General features: G+C 47.6%; 5 protein-coding genes across 7 annotated transcripts in view; 4 read left to right on the forward strand and 1 right to left on the reverse strand.

Moving 5' to 3' along the window:
- lg14h18orf54 (linkage group 14 C18orf54 homolog) overlaps positions 1-2,121 on the forward strand; it is an 8,163-nt gene extending 6,042 nt beyond the window's left edge. Inside the window, exons 10-15 of one of the 3 annotated variants that reach the window (XM_017441165.3) lie at positions 265-357; positions 484-547; positions 626-665; positions 761-907; positions 986-1,041; positions 1,727-2,119. In XM_017441165.3, coding sequence (XP_017296654.1) covers positions 265-357; positions 484-547; positions 626-665; positions 761-907; positions 986-1,041; positions 1,727-1,880 — 554 coding nt within the window. In that variant the 3' untranslated portion in view covers positions 1,881-2,119. Of the gene's footprint in view, positions 1-264; positions 358-483; positions 548-625; positions 666-741; positions 908-985; positions 1,042-1,726 lie in introns of all 3 variants that reach the window. The other 2 variants (XM_025002831.2, XM_017441166.3) reach the window with 2 other exon arrangements.
- On the reverse strand, positions 1,424-2,960 carry LOC108251013 (sperm-associated antigen 16 protein). The gene has a single exon (XM_017441155.3). It carries the CDS (start codon positions 2,955-2,957, stop codon positions 2,364-2,366), a length of 594 nt encoding a protein of 197 aa, XP_017296644.1. The 5' UTR covers positions 2,958-2,960; the 3' UTR covers positions 1,424-2,363.
- A 577-nt stretch (positions 2,961-3,537) lies between these two features.
- wdr91 (WD repeat domain 91) lies at positions 3,538-11,958 on the forward strand. The gene is made up of 19 exons (XM_017441161.3): positions 3,538-3,621; positions 3,742-3,779; positions 4,401-4,545; positions 4,623-4,802; positions 4,890-5,097; positions 5,243-5,325; positions 5,620-5,729; positions 6,901-7,072; positions 7,136-7,330; positions 7,670-7,860; positions 8,829-8,883; positions 8,961-9,056; positions 9,141-9,235; positions 9,795-9,948; positions 10,026-10,134; positions 10,866-10,978; positions 11,050-11,157; positions 11,232-11,321; positions 11,701-11,958. Exons 3-19 carry the CDS (start codon positions 4,423-4,425, stop codon positions 11,863-11,865), a joined length of 2,247 nt encoding a protein of 748 aa, XP_017296650.1. The 5' UTR covers positions 3,538-3,621; positions 3,742-3,779; positions 4,401-4,422; the 3' UTR covers positions 11,866-11,958.
- Positions 11,959-12,662: 704 nt separating this feature from the next.
- ccdc82 (coiled-coil domain containing 82) lies at positions 12,663-16,624 on the forward strand. Its single transcript, XM_037979456.1, has 2 exons — positions 12,663-13,508; positions 14,562-16,624. Exons 1-2 carry the CDS (start codon positions 12,996-12,998, stop codon positions 14,721-14,723), a joined length of 675 nt encoding a protein of 224 aa, XP_037835384.1. The 5' UTR covers positions 12,663-12,995; the 3' UTR covers positions 14,724-16,624.
- Positions 16,625-17,012: 388 nt separating this feature from the next.
- On the forward strand, positions 17,013-19,491 carry thap1 (THAP domain containing, apoptosis associated protein 1). The gene is made up of 3 exons (XM_017441154.3): positions 17,013-17,191; positions 18,091-18,283; positions 18,363-19,491. Exons 1-3 carry the CDS (start codon positions 17,121-17,123, stop codon positions 18,867-18,869), a joined length of 771 nt encoding a protein of 256 aa, XP_017296643.1. The 5' UTR covers positions 17,013-17,120; the 3' UTR covers positions 18,870-19,491.
- The last annotated feature ends 4,844 nt before the right edge of the window (positions 19,492-24,335 follow it).

Consider the following 24,335-nt stretch of genomic DNA (forward strand, 5'->3'; position numbering starts at 1 on the left):
GGTTCTGTTGGGAGGTGAACACGCCGGGTCGGGGTTCTGTTGGGAGGTGAACACGCCGGGTCGGGGTTCTGTTGGGAGGTGAACACGCCGGGTCGGGGTTCTGTTGGGAGGTGAACACGCCGGGTCGGGGTTCTGTTGGGAGGTGAACACGCCGGGTCGGGTTCTGTTGGGAGGTGAACACGCCGGGTCGGGGTTCTGTTGGGAGGTGAACAAACAGGTGGTTTTAACGTCGACCCTGAACACGGTTCTGCTTCCTCCCGTCAGAGAACAGGATCGGGTCTCTGATCCAGAAGGCGGATCGGGTTCTGGACTCGCTGTCCCAGACCTCTGACAGAACAGAGAGTCCTGCAGGTCCAGGTGAGTCCTGGTTCTGGAGTTTGAACCCTCGAGGCGTCACAAACAGAGCAGCAACAATCTGATCAGTGATCAGCTCCATCGTCATGGTTTCAGCCTTGTTGTTGTTGTTGTTGTTGTTGTCTGCAGCGGCTCCGGGGAGCACAGAGGACCTGCTGCTCTCGCCGCCGCCTCGCCGCCCTCCGTTCTCTCCGTAAGAATCGTTCCTGCTCATGTTTCATTGGTTCTGGTTCTGGTTCTTCCCTGACCGACTTGTGTGCTGCTCCTGCAGAGACTCGGTGAAAGCTGCTGCTGCAGGAGGACTCGTGGAGGTAGATCTTCTTCTTCTTCTGCTGCTGCTCCGGGTCGATCGTAGCTCCTGATTAAATACTTATTTAAAGTAAACAGGTTTGGTCTCCTCCCGCAGGTCCGGGGGTCTGGTTTCCATGGAAACAGCATCTGGACGCAGCCCGGACCGGTGGAGGCAGTGAAGCAGATGCTGTTCAGGCTTCAGGCGGTGGAGGCGGAGCTTCAGAGGCGGCAGAAGGAGCCGGCAGCTCCGCCGGAGAACAGGGTAGAGTCACGGCGGCGGCGAGCCGAGCTCGTTGTGACGACGCTCCTCCGGTTAAATCCGCTCCTCTCTGTGTTGCAGGCGGCTGATTGTGACGCGGAGCCGCAGGGAGGGACGCCGTCGCCGTCGCTGCAGCGGTAACTCACTCAGAACCTGTCAGACATCAGACCGGGTCGGGTCGGGACTTTTAGAAAAGCCAGTCAGACCACAGCCTCAGAACAGAAACTGGACTCATCAGACCGAACGCTGTCTGAGCGCAGATCTGAGTTTAGCAGATTAGTTTGATTCACAAAGGGAGACATGAGCCTCAAACTGCGCTGCAGTTTGTCCACATTTGAAGTAAGTTTGACCATTTAGAGGAAAATCTGTAAATAAGTTCAAGAGAAAACATCCTGTCATCAGAGACGTGAAATATTTACTGTCCTGGAGAAATTCTTTTACAGCAGATAGAGAATTCCTAAATAACAGATGATTATTTTACTTAAATAAACACTGATTTATACAAGTTCATGCCTGATAAAGAGTGCACAAAAACTTTATTAATTACAGGCAACAGTTAGCAGAGATGCTAACTTAACATTGAGAACTCCATAGAAAAGCTAACGCAGTTAGCATCTTTTTCCCACAGAAATCAAACATTTTAAAGTCGTGTTCTGATGACTTCAGCTGTTACTGAGATTCTTCAAGGTTCAGACGAGAAAAGATGAAAAACATGAAAACAACGAATGTTTCTGCTGCAGGAAGCTACTGTAACCCTGCAGGGACAAACTGCAGCGCAGCAGCAGCTAAAACCAGAAATGATCTGATCCTTTCTGTCCTCAGAGCTCTGCATCACCTGAACCGTCTGAAGCTGCTGGTGGAGGAACCACGGCCGACAGGCAGGGAGGAGGAGGAGGAGGAGAAGGAAGAAGATGAAGGGCGTTACTCCTCCCTGTCAGCTGACGGCCTCCTCAGCTCTGAGCAGGAACCGTCCTGAGGTTCTGATGAGCCCGGGACTTCTCTGGGTCCGGTTCTGACTGAGACTGATCCCTCTGAAGGCCAAACCCAGCATCAACACTCAGTGTTAACACAGAGTTTTACTGCTCTTATATCTACCTGTAAATAAATCTATTTTTATATTTCGCTTTAAAATCTTTATGTCTTAGTTTCTTTCATCAATAACAACAATATTAATATTATTTTTATTATAAACTAAGTGAAACATAAATATGTTCATATTTAACTTAGAAAAGGTTAATGTGGGTTTGATCTGAATTTTTAAAAAGTGCAAATAAAAGTAATTCCCACAGATTTGCTTCCTGTTTGTTTGTTGAACATTTCCATGAAGGGAACCGAACAGCTGACTGTCCTCTCTGCTGATGCAACCAAAATTAAATCATTTTGTTGCACAAATCACTGAAATTTAACAATTTAATGTGTAAATATTACAGATTAAAGCCCAGAGCGTGAATGCAGTTATTTATAATGTTTGGACCTTTGTCCCTGGAGGCTGAGGACCGTTTTGTCCCTCAGCTCGGTGCCGTTTGGACCTTTGTCCCTGGAGGTCGAGCAGCGTTTTGTCCCTCAGCGCCGCCTGGTGTTTCTCCTCCAGCTGCCTCAGCGCCGACCTGCAGGACTCCAGATGTTCCTCCAGATGTCTGCGGTCCCCCATCAGGCTGCTTTTCTGCTGGCTGACCCGGCGGTGCTGCAGCCGGTGGAAGTCCCTCTCCCTCTGGAGCCTCAGCAGGCTCTCGGCCGTCCTCAGCCCGTCCTCCCGGAGCAGCCGGGTGTCCCTGCGGACCGAGTCCAGCTCCCGGAGGAGGAGGTCCCTGTGGGTCAGTGCGTCCGGGACGAAGGAGGCGTCCGACCGGAGCCTCCGGGCCGAGCCGTACCACTCCACCTCGAAGCTGCTGAGAGTCCGGCTCAGACCCCACCTGTGCAGGAAGTTCCTCAGGAAGTCCTCCACCGGTTCTGGGAGGTTCTGGACCGCCTGATGTTCTGATGAGGCGGCCTTCCTCACCTCCTCCTCCTGCTCCTGTCCCTCAGAGAAATCTGTCTTCTCCTCTGTTGACATTTTGTCTCTGAGCTGTTTGTTTACACGTCGCCGTGGAAACAGCTCTGCCCCGTCTCCCCCTGTTCACTCCGTTGCCATAGAAACAGCCCCGCCCCCGCCGCGCTATTCCGTCGCCATGGCAACACAGAGACCGCCTGAAATGCCTTTTATTGTTATATATTAATGTTATTTATTTATCGAATTAAATCTTCATATTTTAATTTTCTCCATTTTAAGCAGAACAAAAAAATGAGGTTTTATTTTAATTTGTTTAAAAAATGTTTGCTTAGATTTCCTTTTCAAATGTACTATTAAAATAAAACGTTTTTGTTTCTTTTTGTTTTACCCGGTTTCATTGTTTAATGTTCCGCTCCTTCAGTGTGTTAGAATTAAGGTATTTTAATATTCTTATAATTGGCTTTTTAGGTTCTTAACACTTTTCTTTTATTTGTTTATTCTTAAATTAAACAATAAATTAAAATAAACTTGAACATAATTGATCCAGATTCAAATAATTCAATTAAAAGATTTTTAAAAATCCAATATAAAAACAATAATTTCTGACGCAGCTCCGGGCTCTGTCCAGCAGGGGGCGCTCCTGCTGCCGCTGTTTGCGTCACGTGGTTTCGTCACATGACCGTCAGGCGGAAGAAGCTCCAACAGGAAGAGTTTCTTCTTTTCGGCTGTAAATATTTTTATTTTAACGCTCCTGAAATATGAAATAAGATTTTTCTTCTCTTCGGTTTGTTTGAATTTAAAACATAATTTAAATTAAATTTTATATTTTTGTGTTTTTGACTCTTAGAAACAGAAATTAGCTGCCAGTTTTCGGCTCTAACGGAGGTAAGAAATTATGTTAAATTTATTTATTTATTGTAGCTGAGTTAGTGTCTGCGGGATTAAATAAAAGTTTGAGTTTTAGTCAAAACGGCAAATAAAACATTTAGTTCCCTTTGATTTATCTGGATTTTTAAGAAATAAAGACATTTAAACTTGTGAAGCAAAAATACATTTACGTTTAAATGTTTGTTGGTAGAAATTTTAAAAATTACAACATGTTTGAGAAGAACTAGATTCTGTTTGTGAAGCACGGCGGCAGAAGCATCATAATGTGTCTGAATCCTGAACAAACTTGGATTCTTGTTAAAATTTTGAGTTCCTAAATGTTGTCAGTTGTTAGTTTTTATGATTTTATGCAACTGAATCGTTTGGTTTCAGGTTTTTCAGCTGATTTTAAATATTATAAAATGTTCTAATTAGTCTTATTTGTTTCTTCAGTTTGATCAGAAATTTTTCTTAAATGTCCGTCTAACAAATAAATAAATAAAACTATTTACTGCAGAAAAAGTTTATTTATGTCTGAGAAAACAAGGCGATCTCAAATGTTTCCTGTTTTGAGTCTGGAGACGCCTGGAGTTCCAAACAAAACCCTGCAGAACCTCGTGTGAGTAAACTGTCCCGCAGCTCGCAGGGGTCAAAGGTCAACATGGGGTCGGCGGTGGAAAGGACGGATGAACACGTGAGGGAGTATCTGATCTACCGCGGCTTCACCAGCACCCTGAAACATCTGGACAACGAGATCAAGGCCGACAAGGAGAAGGGCTTCCGGGTGAGTTGGACAGGACGGTGGACGGATGTCCTCCTGGCGGAGACGGGTTTAACGAAGCTTGTCTCCTGCGTCCACAGGTGGACAAGATCATCGATCAGCTGCAGCAGTTCGTCCAGAGCTTCGACCTGTTCGGGCTGAAGGAGTACTGGCTCTACCTGGACCGGCGGCTCTTCTGCCGCCTGGAGGACGTCTACAGGTCCACCGTCAACAAGCTGAGAACCAGCCTGTTCCGCTACTACGTCATCAACACCGTCCAGGTGAGGCCCCGCCCCCCGGCCAGGTGAGGTCCCGCCGTCCCCTCCGACCTACCTGACAGACCGAGTTCTGCTCCGCTCTCGCTGCAGAAAGGAAACCCGGAGAAGACTCAGGAGTTTTTCCAGAAGCAGGCGTCGGAGCTGCAGACTCAGGCCGAGTGGCGTGATTGGTTCATCCTGCCGTTTGTCCCCGCCCCCGAGCAGAACCCCACCTTCGCGCCGTACTTCTCCCGCCAGTGGGCCGACACCTTCCTGGTGTCGCTGCACAACTTCCTGTCCGTCCTCTTCCAGTGCGTGCATATCCTTCAGGTTCTCAGAACCACAGAGTCCGCTGGGTTCTGCTGCAGAACCGAACAGAACCAGAACAGCAGCCGGTTCCATTTCTCTGCCTTTCTGTGATTTTTGTTCTGAACCTCCTGGTTCCCGGTCCTTAACGGGTCCACCTCAGCCGGTTCTGCTGAGCTTCGACGCCGAGGTCCAGAAGATGACGAGTCTGACCGAAGAGAACGAGCAGTTCCGCCAGATGGTGAGGAACCCGTTCTTTTCCCTGACCCAACAGAACCCAGCAGAACCCAACAGAACCTGGTCCAGAACCTGACCCAACAGAACCTGGATCCAGGTCCTGACCCAACAGAACCTCCTCCAGCAGCAGAACTCTCAGTGGTTCCTGGTTGTGGCCCACTCTTCTTTCCAGCGTTGCTTCAGTCAGGTTCAGGTTCTGGTTCTGGACCGTTCTGCTGTGTTTGGGATCATTGTCCTGTTTGATGACCTTTGACCTTTTGGTTGCCGGGTGAACTGAGGTTTCTGTTTCTGTTTGCAGCTGTTCGCGCTGCAGACGGACAGCCGGGACCAGAAGGACGGGGACGAGATGGTCCTCCACAAGCTGCCGCTCTACGTCCAGAACATGGACCGTCTGGGGGACACTGAGCTGTGAGACAACATCTGACGCTCGCAAACACGACTACCAGAATCAAAATGGCTGCTGCACCTAAAATAAGAAATAGAATCAGAATAATTACCATTAACTGAGATCAGATCTGCTGAGAAACGTTTTAAAGTCAAACTAGTTTCTTCTCAGAGAGGATTTGTTGTTTGAAATAAACAATTCACCTGATGAATTGTTGTTCCTTCTTCGGACCGACCCGGTTCTAATAGGAGTGCTCAGAATCTGAGTAAAGTACTAACCAACCGGAGTACAAGTACTGACACTTTTACTTCCTGCTGGGACTCCTGGACCCGGACCGCTCCTTCAGGCTCACGGTCCTGCTGGACCGGCCTCGGGTCTCTGGGAGACTCCAGCAGGTTTCCAGCTTCAGGTCTGACCCGCCTCCCCGCAGCATGATGCTGCCGCCGCCGTGCTTCGCTGTCGGGACAGCGTTCTGAGCATGATGAGAGGACGAAACTGATTCTGTGGGCAGTTGAGATCAGGAGAGTCTGGATCAGTCCCGTTTGTCCCTCTGTGTCTCTGTGATGGACTGGAGACGTGTCCAGGTGTCCCTGTGATGGACTGGAGACGCGTCCAGGTGTCCCTGTGATGGACTGGAGACACGTCCAGGTGTCCCTGTGATGGACTGGAGACGTGTCCAGGTGTCCCTGTGATGGACTGGAGACATGTCCAGGTGTCCCCGCCTCTCGGACCCTCTGTAGGGACCAGATTCTGGTTCGGTTCTTTTTTCCTTTTCTCCCTGTTTATAGAAATGAGTTTAAATTAGTTCCTGGGCTGTAGCTCCTCCCACCGGGTCCTGTCGGGCCTGGAGAAGGACCGGTTCTGGGCAGGAGGAGGTCCGGGTCAACGCAGCATCGTTTCAGTGTCCTCAGAGTCCAGACCTGAGGACATCGGTTTGCCTGAAGAATCTGAGATTTTTCTTCTTTGTGGAGCAGATTTCTGACAGATTCTCATCGAACACAGAGAAAGATGCTGAAGGAGCCGAATCTGAGGTCCTAAAGCTAAAACCAGCAGCTAAAAGCATCATAAGGCAAACAGCAGCTGAAGCAGATCTGAGTTTTATTTTAAATAAAGTTACTCAAACTGAAGCTCGAGTCGAACGAGCCGAACCTTCGGCTGATCGCTGACTCGGGTTTTGTTTTCTCTCCGCCTCAGTGACTTGGTATCGAGTCAGCGGGCCGTCAGCGCCGCCACGACCCCCACCAGAAACTTCTTCTCCACCTTCCTGCCGCAGGGGAGACGCACGCCGGTGAAACAGCAGCAGGTCACGGCGGGGTCATCGCCGAGCCAGGCGGCGGTGGGCAGGAAGGACACGTCAGCCAATCAGGTGAGACCAGGAAGTCGCTCACTTCAAACCGACAAAGATCCTAAACCTGTCGTCCTTCTTTAGCCTCCAAAGACCAAAGAGACGCCTCAAACCAAGGAGGCGAAGCCGGCCTCCATCCCATCATCGACCTGCGACCCTGTGAGCTCCCAGCCTGCCAGTCAGACTGGGAACCAGACCGGGAACCAGAACTCCAGGTCCAAGAGGGTCCAGGACCACGAGAAGGAGAGGAAGGAGCTTTTCTTCAAGCCTCCCCCGCAGGTACGGCTCACCTGATGAGCTAACCGTGTCGTTGTGACAGGCTGCGAAAAACAACAGCTAAAGATTTAACTTCCTGAGACAAATCAGCCAAAGACCTTCAGGAGGTCTGGAGATCTGCTGCTGCAGGAGACCTGTGATGGGTCTGCGGGGGGTTTATGGAGGAGCCTTCACTTCCTGTTAGAAAGCTCAGATCCATGGAAGTCAGTCTGGCTGTGTGACCTCTGACCTCTGAGGACACCTTCAGTCCTCCAGCAGAGACACTTTGGGTGGACGGAGACAGAATCACTGAAGTTCCAAACGTTTTAAACGAAGACTGAATGTTTGTAATTTTCTCTTCAGACGCCAGAGAGAAAAGTGGAGGTGGAGGAGGTGGAGCCGACGCCTCCGGAGACCTCTGCTGATCCTCCTGACTCCGCCTCCTGCGGCGGTGGGGCGGGAGCAGGGGGAGGAGGTCTGTCAGCGGAACAGCCGTTCATCAAACTCAGTCAGGAGGAGTACGGAGAACATCACTCCTCCATCATGCACTGCAGGTGGGACCCGCTGCCCGCACTTCGGCTGCTAACGCACTTCAGCTGCTAACACGCTTCGGCTGCTAACGCGCTTCGGCTGCTAACACACTTCGGCTGCTAACACACTTCGGCTGCTAACACGCTTCGGCTGCTAACACGCTTCGGCTGCTAACACACTTCGGTTGCTAACACACTTCGGCTGCTAACACACTTCGGCTGCTAACGCACTTCGGCTGCTAACGCGCTTCGGCTGCTAACGCGCTTCGGCTGCTAACACACTTCGGCTGCTAACACACTTTGGCTGCTAACACACTTCGGCTGCTAACACACTTCGGCTGCTCTCAACAAGAACTAGAAATATTAGCATTTTCAGCTACACTGGAAGCTACATGAGCTAAATTTACTAAAGAAGCTGAAGTTGTCAGCGTTAACACGGGCAGAACAAAAGCTTAAATTAACAATACATTAGCTAAAATTAGCAAAACAGTCGCTAAAAGCTAAAACCAGAAGAATTGCCAAAACTAGCAAGATGAATGAGCTAAAAGATAACATTAACAAAACAGTCGCTAAACATGAAAACCTAAAAGCTAAAACTAGCAAACAGTAGCTGAAAGCTGAAACTAGCAAACAGTAGCTGAAAGCTGAAACTAGCAAACAGTAGCTAAAAGCTGAAACTAGCAAACAGTAGCTGAAAGCTGAAACTAGCAAACAGTAGCTGAAAGCTGAAACTAGCAAACAGTAGCTAAAAGCTGAAACTAGCAAACAGTAGCTGAAAGCTGAAACTAGCAAACAGTAGCTGAAAGGTAAAATGATGTCAAAGAGCTCTCTGTGTTTTTCTGTGAATAAAGCAATTTAAATAAAGTTAATTAATTCAAACTGGATAAAACCAGAAGTCCCAGCCGAAGGTCCTGAACGAGCTAAAACAGCTAAAGTTGCTCCAGAACAAAAAGCTGGAACCTGAGGTTCTGTTTGTCGGTTCTGGTCTTCAGGGTCGACTGTTCCGGCCGCCGGGTTGCCAGTTTGGACGTCGACGGCGTCATAAAGGTTGGTTTTGATCCCCGCGCCGTGGCCGTTTGCCGGCGTCATGGAAGCTTCACGTTCTGGTTCTGGTTCCTCCTCAGGTTTGGTCCTTTAACCCCATCATGCAGACCAAAGCCACCATCATGTCCAAGTCCCCCCTGCTGTCCCTGGAGTGGGCCGCCAAGCCGGACCGACTGGTAGGGAAACGCTTCCGAACCTCGCTCTGAGCTGTGGCGCCTTTGGCTCGGTGGGAAAACCCGTTTCCTGTTTCCTGTTTCCAGCTGTTGCTAGGCAGCGGCGTCGGAACCGTCAGACTCTACGACACGGAGGCGAAGAAGAATCTCTACGAGATGAACATCGACGACACGCACCCACGGTAAACGCTCACGCCTGCGCCGCAGGTTTAGCTGCCGATGCGTTCAGACAGGATGGTAAGAGGGATTTAAAGATGGCGCCGATCGCCTTTGATCCAGGACCAGAGGTCTGCAACCTGTGGCTCGAGGGCCAAATCCGGCTCCTTGTAGCTTCGACCAAAACTAACATGAAACCTAAACCACAACAGAATGGGCTAATTTTAGCTGTTTTCCTGTCCAGAGTCAAGCTAATGCTAGGAGCTCGTTAGCCCGTTAGCTTCTTCTTAAACCTTCATTAAACAAAAAAAACAGAAGAAAAGCAGAAAGTGAAGTTTTACAAACATTAAATAAAGAAATAAAAGTTTAGATAAAAACATCATAAATTAAATAAAGGTTAAAGTTTTTGCTCCAATAAACTCATTTCTATCATCTCTTCTCCTTATTTCTCACATTAGTCGTCAGATGTTGCATCTTTAAGTGGAGATGGTTGTTTTTGTCAGTAATTCTTGTAGATTTTTATAGTGTTTAAGAAGCTGGTACCACAGGTCCAGATGTTTCTCTTCATGTCTCTCTGTCCGCCAGCATCCTGTCTTTAGCCTGCAGCCCGAGCGGCTCGTCCTTCGTCTGTTCGGCTGCAGCTCTCAGCCGGTCCGGGGGTTCAGAATCCGGGCCTCGCCTGCCCATCCCGGTGTCGGGTCAGCTGCTGCTGTGGGACACGAAGACGGTCAAGCAGCAGGTCTGGGTCGGTCCCGGGTTCACATTCCAGCGTTTGTGTTTCCTGTCTGACCCGGGCTCGGCCCGTCTGCCTCTCAGCTGCAGTTCTCTCTGGAACCAGAACCGGTCGCCGTGAACTGCACCGCCTTCAACCACAACGGGAACCTGCTGGTGACGGGCGCCGCCGACGGCGTCATCCGGCTGTTCGGTGCGTCCTCGCTCGTTTCTTCTTCGCTGGTTTCAGCTGCTCGTGAATCCAAACCTTCGGCTCGTTCAGCAGCTTTTATTCTTCACAAAATATTTCACTTTATTTCCAAACGTTTCCCCTCAGAAAAACTCTCAGATCGATTTAATCTGGCCCCGATTTTGTCTTTTAGGCGCCTTTTTTATTTTTACCTAAACCTTTTTGCTCCTTTTAGCTGCTTTTTAGGATTTGGCTAGCATTTTTGCTACTGTTGGCTTTCAGCTAGCCTTTTAGCTGCTTAGCTAGCTTGCTGCTGCTTTTAGCTCGTGGTTTGCTACGTTGAGCTTCTTTAGCCTTTAAGCAGAATTTTCACAGAAAACGCAGATTTTGGTTTTTATTTCGAGGATTATTTTCTAATTTCAGTAAAATCCTGAATTTTTTCAGACTAAATTAATCTCCTCTGAGTTTCCGTTTGACGGACAGAAAAGGGATGAATGCTTGTCGCCCGCCGTCGTCCACGCCTGAGGTTTTAGGATCATTATGAACAGAGATAAATTTGCTTTAAAATAATATTTATAGTGTTTTTATTTATGCATTATGTCGGCGTACGTGTTGGAGATGACTCAGATTGATAGTTTTTGTAGAGTTCAATCATCTTTTGTGTTTTCTAAGTTTAGTTGGCTGTGGCAGCCATGTTGGATCTCCATAAATGAGACAAACGGCTCAATAAACCATCTGGATGTGCTCCTCTGCAGACATGCAGCGATACGAGAGCGCCATGAGCTGGAGGGCTCACGACGGCGAGGTCTACAGCGTGGAGTTCAGCTATGATGAGAACACCGTGTTCAGCGTCGGCGAGGACGGGAAGGTGCCCCGCCCCTTTTCATTTCAGCTTACAGCTCACAGCGTGGGGGGAAATAACCGTGGCTTTGTTTGCAGTTCATCCAGTGGAACATCCATCGCTGTGGGGTGAAGCAGTCGGAGCAGGATCTACCTCAGGACGCCACCGGGCCCTTCGTCCTGTCGGGTTACAGCGGCTACAAGCAGGTCCGGTTCTGTTCCCAGAGCTGCTGCAGCCGTCTGCCTCGTCCTCTTCATCCTGAATATAAATGTCTTCACAGGTCCAGGTCCCCCGCGGTCGGCTGTTTGCCTTCGACTCGGAAGGACAGCACGTCCTGACCTGCTCCAGCTCCGGAGGACTCATATACAGAGTACGCCCACCTTCATCCTCACCCTCGTCATCATCCTCCGTCCTGCTGAGTCAGCGTTCACGCTGTTTTCATCTTTACGGTTCCTGCAGCCGACGTTCAGCTGTTTGAATTATTTACACCTTTCTACAGTTTTTCCATCAACATGCACTCAGATCTTTTCAGATCCTTCAAAAATTTAGTGTTTATTAAAATCTGCCTCCATTTTCTTCTGTTTATTCATCCTTTCAGTCTCATAGTTTTTATTCTTTTTCCGACCTGCTTCTTGTTGACACTTCAGGTTTCATTCAGCCCTCGCCGTTTTTACTGTAGTTTTGGCAGAAAATGCTATTTTTTTGCGTTTAACTCGTTTATGTTTTGTCTCTGGCTGCCTCCCCTCCAGCTGACCAATGGCGAGCCGGCTCTGGAGCGCGTGCTGTCGCTGGGCGGCCACAAGGCGCCGGTGGTGACGGTCGATTGGTGCTCGGCTGTGGACTGCGGCACCTGCCTGACGGCCTCCATGGACGGGAAGATCAAACTGAGCACGCTGCTGGCACAGAAGTCCTGACCGGTGACTTTAGGGTCAAAGGTCAAAGGTTTCAGGCGATACGACCTCTAATCTGTTATTATCAAACCCACAATAAAATCGGACTAAAAGCTGCGTCTGAGGTTTGTTTATTTCTGACAGAGACTGATCACCCTCAGCTACTACCAGACCGCAGCTCAGTGTCTGTGAGACTGACTGGATTACAGCCATCCTCGTGTTTGCAATCAGTAAATGAGATATTTTGCTAACAGACAGGCATTTACAGTACATGATCACCCATCTATCCTGGCAGCGAGCTATACATTTCTCAGATGTATCCAAAGTCCCTTTTATGGCATTAAAATTTTCTTTTTTGATGAGAAATTTAGCAAATTAAACGTTAAACTTAATCTGGTCAATATGGCAGCACAGAACTGGTTTTAACTTTCCTCAGGAGTTGTTTTTTATCGATTTATTTCGATTATGAAATCGGTCGGATTCAGGTGGCTCAGGGACCACTCTTGGCCCTCAGACCCTCATTTACCCAAGTGTGATCTTTTTTCATGTGAGATTTTCCTGATTTTTATTTTTCTGTTCGCTTTTTGTATCCTAACTTCTTCATACTTTGTGCTACTTTTAGCTGTTAGCTCGTGTTTTACTCCTTTTAGCTACAGGAAATGCTATTTTTCTAGTTTGTTCAGGCTTTTAAAATATTTTACAAAAATGCAAAGCTGTTAAATTAATATTTTTTATTGTTTATTTTGTTTAAATTCTTCCGGACTACATGTTGTTTTCGCCGGAGGGTGCAGTTACCGCCGCTGGCCTGAGGGGCGCTGTTGAGCTACAGGTTTTAGGAGCGTAGAAGAAGAAGAAGCGACGGGCCACAACAATAACATCAACCGTAGCTTCGTTAGCTTGAATTTGCTAAACGGCTCGAAATAAAGGATACATTTCTGCCGGATCGGAGTCAAAACGGGCGGATTAGAAGAATAAAGAAGAATAAAACTGTATATTCGTGTTCCTGGAGGCTAACTCGGCGCCATGTTGGGTGTTTCGCCACAGAAAGCTGCTGCTGCTGTGATGCGCAGACGGTAGCCCGTTTTTTATTTTCTTATTTGTTTATTTTCTTGTTTTTATTTTTCGGTTTTGTGTGTTCGGCTCCTCGCGCAGACATGGAGAGCTTGTACAAAAGGAAGATGTTCGCCTCGATGCGGAAAACCAAAGTGGCCGTGAACAAGAAGCGCCAGATCGGCCTTCCCGCCTCCATCCTGGACGACAGCGACGAGGGCTCCTTCTCCTCCTCCACCTCCGGCTCCCAGTCCGACTTCCAGAGCTCCCCGGAGGAGGACCGGGACTGGAGCGAGTCCGGAGCCTCGTCCAGCGACGACAGCCGCTCCGTCACCCGCAGGAAGCGCTCCTTCCTGGGCGGAGGAGACGATAGCTCCTCGTCCTCCAGCTGCGGAGGGGAGGAGGAGGACGGAAGGAGCCAGCCGAAGAGGCTGGTCCAGCCCAGGAAGAGGAGCCGGCTGCAGCGGCAGGACGAGTCGGACTCGGAGCAAACGGAGGAGAAACGGAAGGAGGAGGCGGAGAAGGAGAAGAGGAGGCAGAGACACAACAAGCTGCTGGCCCTGTCCCGGAGGATGAAGGCCCGGGTCCCGAACCGGAGGAGGAGCCGCTTCAAGAAGGTACGGAACCGGGCCGGACCCGGGGTCTCTGTGGTTCTGACCCGGGGTCTCTGAGGTTCTGATCAGGACCTTCCTGTAAGGAGGTACAAAACCGGGCCAGGACCTCTGTGGTTCTGACCCAGACCTTCCTGTGAGCTGTTAAAGTGGTTCTGATCACAACCTCAGCCGGTGATGAGCTGAAGGAAGGCCTCTCACGAAATTATTGCGATAAACGATAATATCGTTTGGAGGCCATTTTAATCTAATGTAATGATAATAACAAAAGTACATCCTCTCAAATATTAATATTTTTTACTTTCAAAGGAACACTTAACACTGGAACTGGAACACAAAATAAACAAAACAACAGAAAACAAAAATAAAATGGACTCTCAGCCTCAGTTAACAATGAATGCACTTCAATAAAAACTTTAAAAAAACGAAAATAAAACCTACATTTAACCAAAACAGTATGGCTTATTAAGTCTGTAAACTAATCTGCCCTTCAAAAGGTAATAATTATTAGTTTTATAAAGAGTAGACGGACAGAACTGACAGTTTTATGAACAAAAAGTCAAACTAACAGAAGCAGAAATGCGACATACCGGCTCTCAGAGGTTCGGTTCGGATCATCTGGTTTAATCCGAAGTTCTCCCACGCCGCTGCTGTTACTTCCAGCTTCAGACCAACATTAATTTTCCCAAAATATCAAACAGCGTTTCTGTAGCTTGCTAGCTTAGCGGGAGCTAATGGGCTAATGCTAACGAGGCACAAGCCCGGGCGCCTCGGCTGGCTGACGCAATAGGCCACGCCCCCATGACGCTAACAGGAAGGGAGGGGCCAGTGAAGAGCACCGGAGCCTTTTGACATCCGGGTCTTTTTTTCTATCGTGCCATTAATTGATTTATTGTTTATCGCGACGGCCGAGCTGGAGGGTCCGTCTGGTCCTGGTTCTGAACCCCCCCCCCCCCCCCCCCACACACACACACACACATACATACATACATACATACACACACACCACCTCACTGATTTGACCTTTGACCTCTAACAGTAATTAAACTGTGTCCTCAGGGCCCTGAAGACGAGGAGGAGTCTAAAGAATCTGAGGAGAAGGACGGAGGAAACAAGAAGGCCGAGGCAGCAGCAGAAGGAGAGAAGGAGGAAGAGGAGGGTGACGATGATGACGGCGATGATGATGAAGATGGTTCTGATCATAAGCCTGAAAGCAACTAAAGCCCGAAACTGTCCGACCCAAAACTGATGCTCTGTACAGTTTCCTTTTTTTAACGGTTGCTATAGAAACGCTGCGATGCAACGTGACGATGGAGAACCGAACGTGTTCTGACGGGGTTCTGAGCCCGACGTTCCGGGAGCCCGGTCCATGAGATGGTTCTGGGTTCCGCGCATCAGTGAGACGAGTCTGCAGTACGTCTGTCCGACGAAAAAATCACCAAGAACAAAATATTTGTTAAATAATCAGCAGTTGTTTTATTTGTTGCAGCTCCAGCTAAGACGGCTGGGTTGATGCTTTTATTTTGAAACTTTTACCAGAATTCAGAGTGAACTTTTCAGTGATGGTGCCCAGACTCGGCTGGTCTCTGAGGGTTTGTGTTGGAGGTGAGGCGGTCTCGTTGGGTTCAGGTCCAAGGTGAGGCGGTCTCGTTGGGTTCAGATCTATGGTGAGGCGGTCTCGTTGGGTTCAGATCCATGGTGAGGCGGTCTCGTTGGGTTCAGATCCAAGGTGAGGCGGTCTCGTTGGGTTCAGATCCAAGGTGAGGCGGTCTCGTTGGGTTCAGATCCATGGTGAGGCGGTCTCGTTGGGTTCAGGTCGAAGGTGAGGCGGTCTCGTTGGGTCCTCCTGAGGTCCGAACAGAACCGTGACCCACCAGAACCTTCTGGGTTCTGCAGTATTTACAGAGAACCAGCTGACAGCGATTGTGTTTGAGGCACTTTGGTCTTTAGAATTTGAAGTTTTAGTTTGTTTTGAGTTTTCCTTGGAATTTAAAAGCTTAAATAAACTCTGTGACCCGGTTCTTAGTTCTGTTCAGTTTCTGGAACATGAAGGTTCTAACTGATCCAGAAGATTCAGCTCGGGTCAGAACAGAACGTTGGAGCCGTTGGATTTTACACCATAAAACTTCTCTGGTTTTTAAAAAGAAGTTTGGATTCCTGGTGGATTTTCCCTGAAGTCCTCAGACCCAGACTGGTTCCTGGAACTCAAAGGTCCGAGGAGTTCTGGAGCCGCGGAGACGGGTCGGTTCTTTAAACGAAGCCGAGAACAGATGCAGTATTTTCCTTCCTTTCATCCTTCTGTTTCAGCTGTTCTCCAGACTTTAGCTGTTGGGCTTCGGCTGCTTTTAAAGCTCGGCCTCAAACCAAACTTTGGGACAAAATCAATAAATCTTGTTTTTAGGAACCAGACTCTAGATTCTGCTGCTCAGGTGATGAAATGAGGACCGAAAAAAGTTAATTCTGTCCTTTTTGAAGCCATGAACTCAGATAAAAAGTGTTTAAATATTAAAAAGAGACAGATCACTGAAGACATTTCCGTTAAAAAACATTAATTTATTAAAAAATTCTTCCTAAAAATCAGCTAAAATCTGTGGTTTTCTGCTGGAAGCTGTAAAGACCTGCGAGCAGCCGAAGACCTACAGAACGTCTGGAGAACCTCTGATCCAGAACTAGGAACACCTGGAACCGGGTCGAACAGAACCGCCCGTTCCTTCGGGACTTTTTGCACTTTTTGCTGAAAACGTCTCGTTTCTTCTGTAAATAAATCCGACTCTTTGGTTCGTTTGCAGCTGTTTTTATTTAATCATGTTCCTGCTGATGTAGAAATGGAACAAATCTGCTTTTTTTTTGTTTTTAAACTCCAGCTGCTCTTCCTGTCTGTAATGTTTCTCTGCTCCGTATGAAATAAATAAAACTCAGACGTTTGTTTTTTTAGCTTTAATGAAGAAACGTTGGCTCCACTTCTCACCCTGCTGAGACTCTAACAGTTTTGTGGCCTTTTTCTGCTTTTTCTTGTGCGATGAATGAACTGTTTGCACACGGGACGCGCACAGATCGGGTTTTTCTCACAGCTTTTCCTTTTTGGCTTCGATTTCTGTTCAGTAAATAAAGACGTGATGGAATCTGTTGTTTGTTTCGTTCACTCGAGGTTCGATTTGATTCATTTTTAAATTTTTATTATCTTCTGATAAATTACACCCAGGAGCTTTTCCCTAAAAAAAAACCCTTTTAAGTCATTTGATCTTTGTTTTTATTGGATATTCTGAATTTTTCTTTATGTTTAAACAAGTTTCAAACATATTTTTCCAATTTTTTTAGGTGTACAACAATATGAAGCTCATTTTATAACATATTTATAAATGTTAATAATTCTTTAAACATTATTTTATCAAATTCGTCGAAGTGTCTTGTTAAAAACAGAAAAAAACTCCTAATTTGTTTCTCAGCTCCTTCTGAAGAATAAACTGGAGCCCCCGGTGTGACAGCAGCCAATCAGGTATAAGAACGGAGGTCAGGTGACCCGAGCTCCGCCGCCATCTTTGTTGGTGGCAGTGAAGCCCGGGAAGAGGAACGGCAGCGGAGTTTCGGGGTGAAGCTGTTGATTTGCGGGCTGGAAACATGGTCCAGACGTGCTCAGCGTACGGCTGTAAGAACCGGTACCACAAGGACCGGAACATCTCATTCCACAAGTGAGTCGAACCGAACCGAACCGGAGGCCAGTTAGCATTAGCCGGTTTTAGCTGAAGAGAAACGTGAGAAGCACCTGAGGCTGGGGTACAAAAACACTCAAATTTAGACTTAATTAAAATTATATTTATTAAACTTAATGCCGAATTTAACGAGACACTATAAGGTTTCATTACAGAATAATTACTTTATTCGACATGTTTGTTTTGTTTATAAATGTATTATATTTGTCCTTCTTTGACTGGAGTTCGGTCCGTTATGATACTTTAGTAAAGATTTCCAGGTGAAGTTTAAATCATGTTTTATAAAAGAAGACAGAAGTTAATAAATCTGATCAGTTATAAAACAGCAGCAGTGTTTATATTTACATTTAAAAGGACAAAGAGTAAAAATAACTAAATGCAATTAAATTATTATTTTTTATCTTTGACAACAGCAGCAGAACGAAGAGTCGTCCCTGATTCTTCCTTCGGCTGTTTGAGATCAAATAATCTGCTGAAGAAGCTGAAACTGAGCTGACAGCAGCTAAAACAGAACTAGCAGAGCAGTAGCTAAAGCTAAAAGTAGCAAAACAGTAGCTAAAAGTATCCTAAGAACACAAACATTCAGCAGATCGCAGAGATCGACGTCTCTGAAGGATCTGTTTCTGTGGCGTAAATATTTGTGAATAAAGTTAAATATTTTAAAAAGTATAAAAGTTACAGAAACCAGAAGTCCCAGCAGCCTTCAGCTGAATGAGCCGAAGGTTTTGATTTTAAAAAACAGCTAAAATATGAGGAAGTTTGTCTCAGATCGATCATAAAAACAAGCAGAAGCAGCTCAAGCTGGTGTTAACGATGACTCAGCATTAATCAGACTGAAGAGTTTCTGTGTTCTGGATGTTGGACCCGGTCCGTCTCAGGTTCCCTCTGGCCCGACCGGACGTTTGTGGGAAATGGGTCGCCGCCATGAGGAGGAACAACTTCAGGCCCACCAAGTACAGCAACATCTGCTCGCAGCACTTCACCGCCGACTGCTTCAAGCGGGAGTGCAACAACCGCGTGCTGAAGGAGAGCGCCGTGCCCTCGCTCTTCACCTTTAACCTCAGCATGAAGGTCAGAGGTCAGAGGTCACACGCTGCTCCCGTTAAAACGTGTTCGGATCTGAAACGGCTGATTGTTTTCTGTCTTTCAGTCAGAATCTTTGGAGGATCCGTTCTCGTCCCCGGAGATCCACTTCCCCCTCTCTCTGACCTCTGACCCTGCGGCGGCGGAGGTGGAGGAGCCCGACGGGGGCGCCGCTGACGGCCGCAGTGACACGGCGGTGGTCTCCTGCGATCACAACTACACGGCGGAGGACTCAGCACAGCAGAAGAAGCGTATCGAGCAGCTGGAGGAGCAGCTGGAGCTCCTGAGGAAGAAGCTGAAGAGCTCGCAGCAGAAGTGTCGGCGCCAGGAGCGCCAGCTGACCCGGCTGAAGGCCGCGGGCCAGGGGTCCAGAACCGGCCAGGCGTCCAGAACTGGCCAGGCATCCAAAACCGCGGGCCAGGGGTCCAGAACCAGCCAGGCGTCCAGAACCACGGGCCAGGCGCCCAGAACCGGCCAGGGGTCCAGAACCGGCCGCGAGCTGGCGCCAACCTTCACTGAGGAATACGTGATTTTACCCAAACACATGTACAACACGCTGAAAGGCATCGAGTGACGACGAGGAGAGAGGGGCGGGGCTAATCTGCAGGTCATGACCCAGACCTGAGAGGTTCTGACCCAAACCTGAAGGGTTCTGACCCAAACCTGAGTGGTTCTGACCCAAACCTGGACTTTTGTTTGGACTTCTTCTGAGCAGAACTTCTTGTTGAAGGGTTCTGGTGTCATCAGCCAATCAGAAGAGCCGATCCTTTCGGGTCGAACCATCAGAACCTAAATCCTGATCCTGTCGGTTCTGATGATCCGTTCCTCAGAACTCCGGGGCGTTTAGTTTCAGTGTTCTGGTTTCGGGTCGATGACGTGATCCAGAACTTTGATTAAAACCGTTTAAATAAATGAAAGTTAAATGTTTTCTTCACTTCAAACAAACAGAAACATTAAATTAATTTAATAAAAACCTGAACAAGTCGATGAGTCGATGTCGGCTGAAACACCTGAGGCACCAACGGCTAACTGGACCCACCTGTGGAGGGGCTGGCCCGTCAGAACCTGGTCCTGAAGAGCCGGGTCAGGCCCCGCCCACTGACAGGTAACCGTGGTAACCAGCCAGGGTCAGGGGTCACAATGTTTTGAGTCTTCATGTTTCTGTTTGTTAATAAATAAACTTTTTAAACTTCTAAGTTTTTATTTTTCTGGATTTGATTTTTTTGTCTCATAAATTTATTTTTAAAAAACTAAAAAAAGATAAATTTATTTATTTTATTTTATTTACTTAACTCAGTTTGATGTTTTCTTCAGTTTTATTTAAAAAGAAAAAAAGATGTTTTAATTTAATTTTAGTTTAATTTGGAGGCAGTTATAGTTTGTGTCCAGCAGGGGGCAGCACAGACCTAACTTTACCTTTTTAATGACCTGAAAAACAAATTAAACTTTAATAAAAACGTCATTTAAATAAAATCTGTTAAAACTTTTTGATCCTCAGATGTTGAACTTTTTCTTCTTCTGTTTAATTTATTTCTCTTTCTTATTTTATTATTTTAAAGTTGATTCTAAATAAATGAGATCAGTGAATTGGGTCTGAACAGGTGAACCCTGAACACCTGAGTCAGAAAGCTCCGCCCCTCAGGGGTCACAGAAGGTCAGAGGCCGCTCCCAGCATGCACTGCTGCTGAGGTACGACGAGGATTTAATTATTTTTATTTAATTTTTAACATTAAAACAAAAAGAAACGGTTTAAAGACCCACAGCCAGGTATGTTCACACAACGCCGGGGCGGAAAGACATCAGCAATGACATCAGCCCATCGCTCTGTGAAAGGTCAAAGGTCATCGTTCCACAGAGAGATCACCAATCAGACCTGCTGCAGGGGCTTTTACTTTGAAAATCAGACCTGATGAGGTCACTTTGGAGTAAATTATTTGGTTCTAAAACTATAAAAGAAAACTTAAAATATTTTATTTAACTCCTGAACGAATTTTAATTTTAGTTTAAGAATAAATGAGAATAAATTTCATGTCTTCAGAGATTTTCTGAAAACAGGAACTTGTAGGGATTTTACCCAGAGTCCTCCTTCTGGACCACGGTGTTCCCCTGGTGTCCCCGGGCGTCCCCCAGGCGTCCCGCTCTGTGGACAGAAACCTGTTGTTGTGGCGGTTGGTGTCATGCTGACGCACGGCCGGGCGGAGCCGCTCTGACATCACTCCGGCGCGGTCAGAGGGCGTGGCTTCTCTGGGCTCCGGTCTGAGTCACGTCTGCCTGATGTTCACAGGAAACCAGAACCAGAACCTGGACCAGGACCACAAACGACTGGGACAAACGCTGAGGACCAGCTCACGTCCTGAGGGACAGCAAGACAGAGACATAAGGAGGGACAGTGGACATGTTGGACAGAGGATGTTGGTGTTGGTCTAACTGTCTCATCTAAAGGTTCCCTGAGGTAGTCCTGGACCCGGGTCCCTTTGAGACTGTCCCCCATCTCTGGTCCCGTCTCTGGACCCGTCTCTGGTCCTGTCTCTGGTTTTGGACAGGAGCTCAGAGGAACCTCCTGGACTCTGGGAGGAGAACCAGAACCTCTTTATTTTAGTTCTTAGTAACTCGAACCCTCAGAGACAAACCTCCGGATCAGAATCTGGATCAGAACCAGAACTTGATCCAACATTTCATCAGTTTTTAACTGACAGAGAGAGAAAGACAGGCAGAGAGACACTCAGAGGGACAGAGACAGAGTCTTTGTTGTTGTTGTTTGTTTGTTTGTTGTGTCTCCGTCCTGCGTTACCATGACGACAGAAGCAGAATTTAAACAGAAAGACGCTAAAAGCTTTTTAGAAACAAACTAATGAATAAATCTGGAGTTTCTGCTGATCTGAGGAATTTAAACCAGGAAGAGAAAAACAACCTTTGGTTTCTACAGACCAACTCAGAGCTTTTAATTTGCAGTTTGACCGCTTTTATTTTGAAATCTAACCCACATCCAGAGGTTTTGTTTTTAAAATCAGGACAAAGCTTTTACTTTGAAATCAGATGTGCAGAGACAAAACTTCTTTGTTGGTTTTGGATTCTGGTGAAAGGATTATTTTTTTAAAAAACCTCTGAGCTGCTGGTGACCTCTGACCTTTAGGCTTCAATGCTAATTTTGTCGGTTTTATTCGTTTTAAATAAAGTTTTCTGGTTTCTTCCCGTCGTCCAGCTGAGGACAAAAACATCTGAGACGCTCGGAGTATTTTTAGACGAGCTGCGACCGCGACTGGATGGGATTAGTTTATGGCTCCATGAATGTGCATCTCACCGCTACACACACACACACACACACCCTCTCACACACACTGCTGGCCTCATCCCGATCAGATGTGATCAGTTTCCGCTCAGCTTCCTCTCCCACAGCGTGAAACAAACAGGCAGCAGCAGAAATCTGCTCCGTGGAGTTTTCCTCCCAAACACGGCTCTGAAGCATCATCTTCATCATTATCATCTTCATCATCATCATCACTATTACCATCATCATCATCATCACCATTATTATCTTCATCATCATCATCACCATCATCATCATCATCAACACCATCTTCATCATCATCACCATTATCATCATCATCATCTTCATCACCATCATCATCATCATCATCATCAACACTATCTTCATCATCATCACCATTATCATCATCATCTTTATCACCATCATCATTATCATCTTCATCATCATTACCATCATCATCATCATCTTCATCACCATCATCATCATCATCACCATCATCACTTCAAAAAGAGAAGAATCTGCAGGTGTGCTGATTACTAACGGCCGGCAGGTGGACACAGATCTGCTAAAGAAGTTTAAACGAGTCTGAAGCTTCGGTTTGATTTCAGGATTTATTCATTTGAAGCTTCAGAAATAAAGTAAAACAGGAAACACGAACCATAAACATCAACTGATTTATTAGATCTTTAGGTCTTTATCATCGTCTCCGCCCACACGGAAACAACGAAAACGACCAATCCAAAGCTCGGGTCGAAGGTCAGATTACAGGCGGAGCTATGACATCATCGTTTTCTTTCGGTTCAGTTTTGGCGGGTGATTCCAGAAGCGATCGACCTGGCGGGTTAATCAGGGGGGGCAGGTTTCCCTGGGTGGAGGCCCCCCCGGCCCCCCTCGTTAGCTCTGCCCCTGCTTCCCGTCTGAGCGGGCGAGGCTGACGTCCTCCAGCCTGTGTTTGTCTCAGATTGATCACTGCGGTGCGTCTTTAACCTACTTAGGCAGAGAGCGAGCGCGCTAAGCTGCAGGATTTACCGTTTCCAGCTGTCAGGACGAATTAACCGCCTCTAATTCCACTTTCATCCGCAGCCGGGCGCCTTCAGAGGAGTGACTCACGGCTGCGTGACGCTCCGAGGAGGACGAGACTGATCTGCTGCCAGAGGAGAAACAAAACGAGAGACGGGACCGAGACGTCTCTGTTAGCAGAGATCTGCGTCCAAAACTTTCATCAAATAAAGTTTTTAATAAACCTGCTGCTGTCGGGTCAGCCATGCTTTTATTTTCTTAGTCGAATCTGAAAATTCAGAAAACTATGAAAACGTCTCCATGACGACCAGGTCTCCACTAAGACCAGGTCTCTATGAGGACCACATGTCTACAAGGACCATGTCTCCATGAGGAACAGATCTAATGAGGACCATGTCTCCATAAGAACCATGTCTCCACAAGCACCAGGTCTCCATGAGGACCAGGTCTCCACGAGGACCAGGTCTCTACAAAGACTAGGTCCCCACGAGGACCACATCTAAAGAGAACCATGTCTCCAGGAGGACCACCTCTAACAAGGACCACGTCTCCACGAGGACTAGGTCTCCATGAGGACCACGTCTCCACGAGGACCAGGTCTCTACAAAGACTAGGTCCCCACGAGGACCACATCTAAAGAGAACCATGTCTCCAGGAGGACCACCTCTAACAAGGACCACGTCTCCACGAGGACTAGGTCTCCATGAGGACCACGTCTCCACGAGGACCAGGTCTCTACAAAGACTAGGTCCCCACGAGGACCACATCTAAAGAGAACCATGTCTCCAGGAGGACCACATCTAACAAGGACCATGTCTCCAGGAGGACCACCTCTAACAAGGACCACGTCTCCACGAGGACTAGGTCTCCATGAGGACCACGTCTCCACGAGGACCAGGTCTCTACAAAGACTAGGTCCCCACGAGGACCACATCTAAAGAGAACCATGTCTCCAGGAGGACCACCTCTAACAAGGACCACGTCTCCACGAGGACTAGGTCTCCATGAGGACCACGTCTCCACGCGGACCACGTCTAATGAGGACCATGTCTCCATCAGGACCAGGTCTAACGAGGACCAGGTCTCCATGAGATCCGGTTCCTCTGGTTTGAACCTGAAGAACCGACTCAGGAGAACGTTTAGATCTTTCCTGGAGCTCCAGCTGATCCATGAGAGCTTTGCTGCTACCATGACGGGGGTCTGAGACCTTCTGAGGACACGTTAGGACACGTTAGGACACGTTAGGACACGTTGGGACACGTCGGGACACGATGAACCAGCAGGACGTCACTGTGGAAGTCTGGACCCGCCGAGCTCCATCACAAACATCTGACCAGAACCTGACTGTTGGACAGAAAACATCTCCAACCGAGGACGAAGGTCCTGAGTTTCAGTCGTCTCCTCTGGACCCTGATAGACCGTCCCTGTCGGAGACTTTATATTTCTCAGTTTGATCGGGTCCTGCAGGTCCATCTTCACCTGCCTTCGTCTCCGAATGTGACGGGAGCGAAGGCGTCAGAAGTTTTCTTCCTGCAGGGATTAAAGGTTCAAATAAGCTCCTTCCTCTCAGATCAGGAGGAAACGTTTAGAATAAAACCGAAATTAAAGAGTTTAATTCCAGCGAGACGCAAACACCTTCTGTTTATCAGGCGGAGCTCCTCGTTTCTTCTTAATCCAAGACGAGCGTGACGAGGATTAAAGCTGCAGCTAATGTTCTTCCTCCAGAGCGACACTAATGCTCCCGACAGATAC

The sequence above is a fragment of the Kryptolebias marmoratus genome, linkage group LG14 (assembly GCF_001649575.2).
Source record: "Kryptolebias marmoratus isolate JLee-2015 linkage group LG14, ASM164957v2, whole genome shotgun sequence".
Lineage (NCBI taxonomy): Eukaryota > Metazoa > Chordata > Actinopteri > Cyprinodontiformes > Rivulidae > Kryptolebias > Kryptolebias marmoratus.

Coding starts and splice junctions, on each gene's coding strand:
- LOC108251013 (XM_017441155.3), bottom strand. CDS start 2,957: ATGTCAACAGAGGAGAAGACAGATTTCTCTGAGGGACAGGAGCAGGAG.
- wdr91 (XM_017441161.3), top strand. CDS start 4,423: ATGGGGTCGGCGGTGGAAAGGACGGATGAACACGTGAGGGAGTATCTG. Junction 5,098..5,242: donor CGTCCTCTTCCAGTGCGTGC/ATATCCTTCAGG, acceptor TAACGGGTCCAC/CTCAGCCGGTTCTGCTGAGC. Junction 9,236..9,794: donor ATCGACGACACGCACCCACG/GTAAACGCTCAC, acceptor TCTGTCCGCCAG/CATCCTGTCTTTAGCCTGCA.
- ccdc82 (XM_037979456.1), top strand. CDS start 12,996: ATGGAGAGCTTGTACAAAAGGAAGATGTTCGCCTCGATGCGGAAAACC. Junction 13,509..14,561: donor GGAGGAGCCGCTTCAAGAAG/GTACGGAACCGG, acceptor CTGTGTCCTCAG/GGCCCTGAAGACGAGGAGGA.
- thap1 (XM_017441154.3), top strand. CDS start 17,121: ATGGTCCAGACGTGCTCAGCGTACGGCTGTAAGAACCGGTACCACAAG. Junction 17,192..18,090: donor CGGAACATCTCATTCCACAA/GTGAGTCGAACC, acceptor GGTCCGTCTCAG/GTTCCCTCTGGCCCGACCGG. Junction 18,284..18,362: donor CCTTTAACCTCAGCATGAAG/GTCAGAGGTCAG, acceptor TCTGTCTTTCAG/TCAGAATCTTTGGAGGATCC.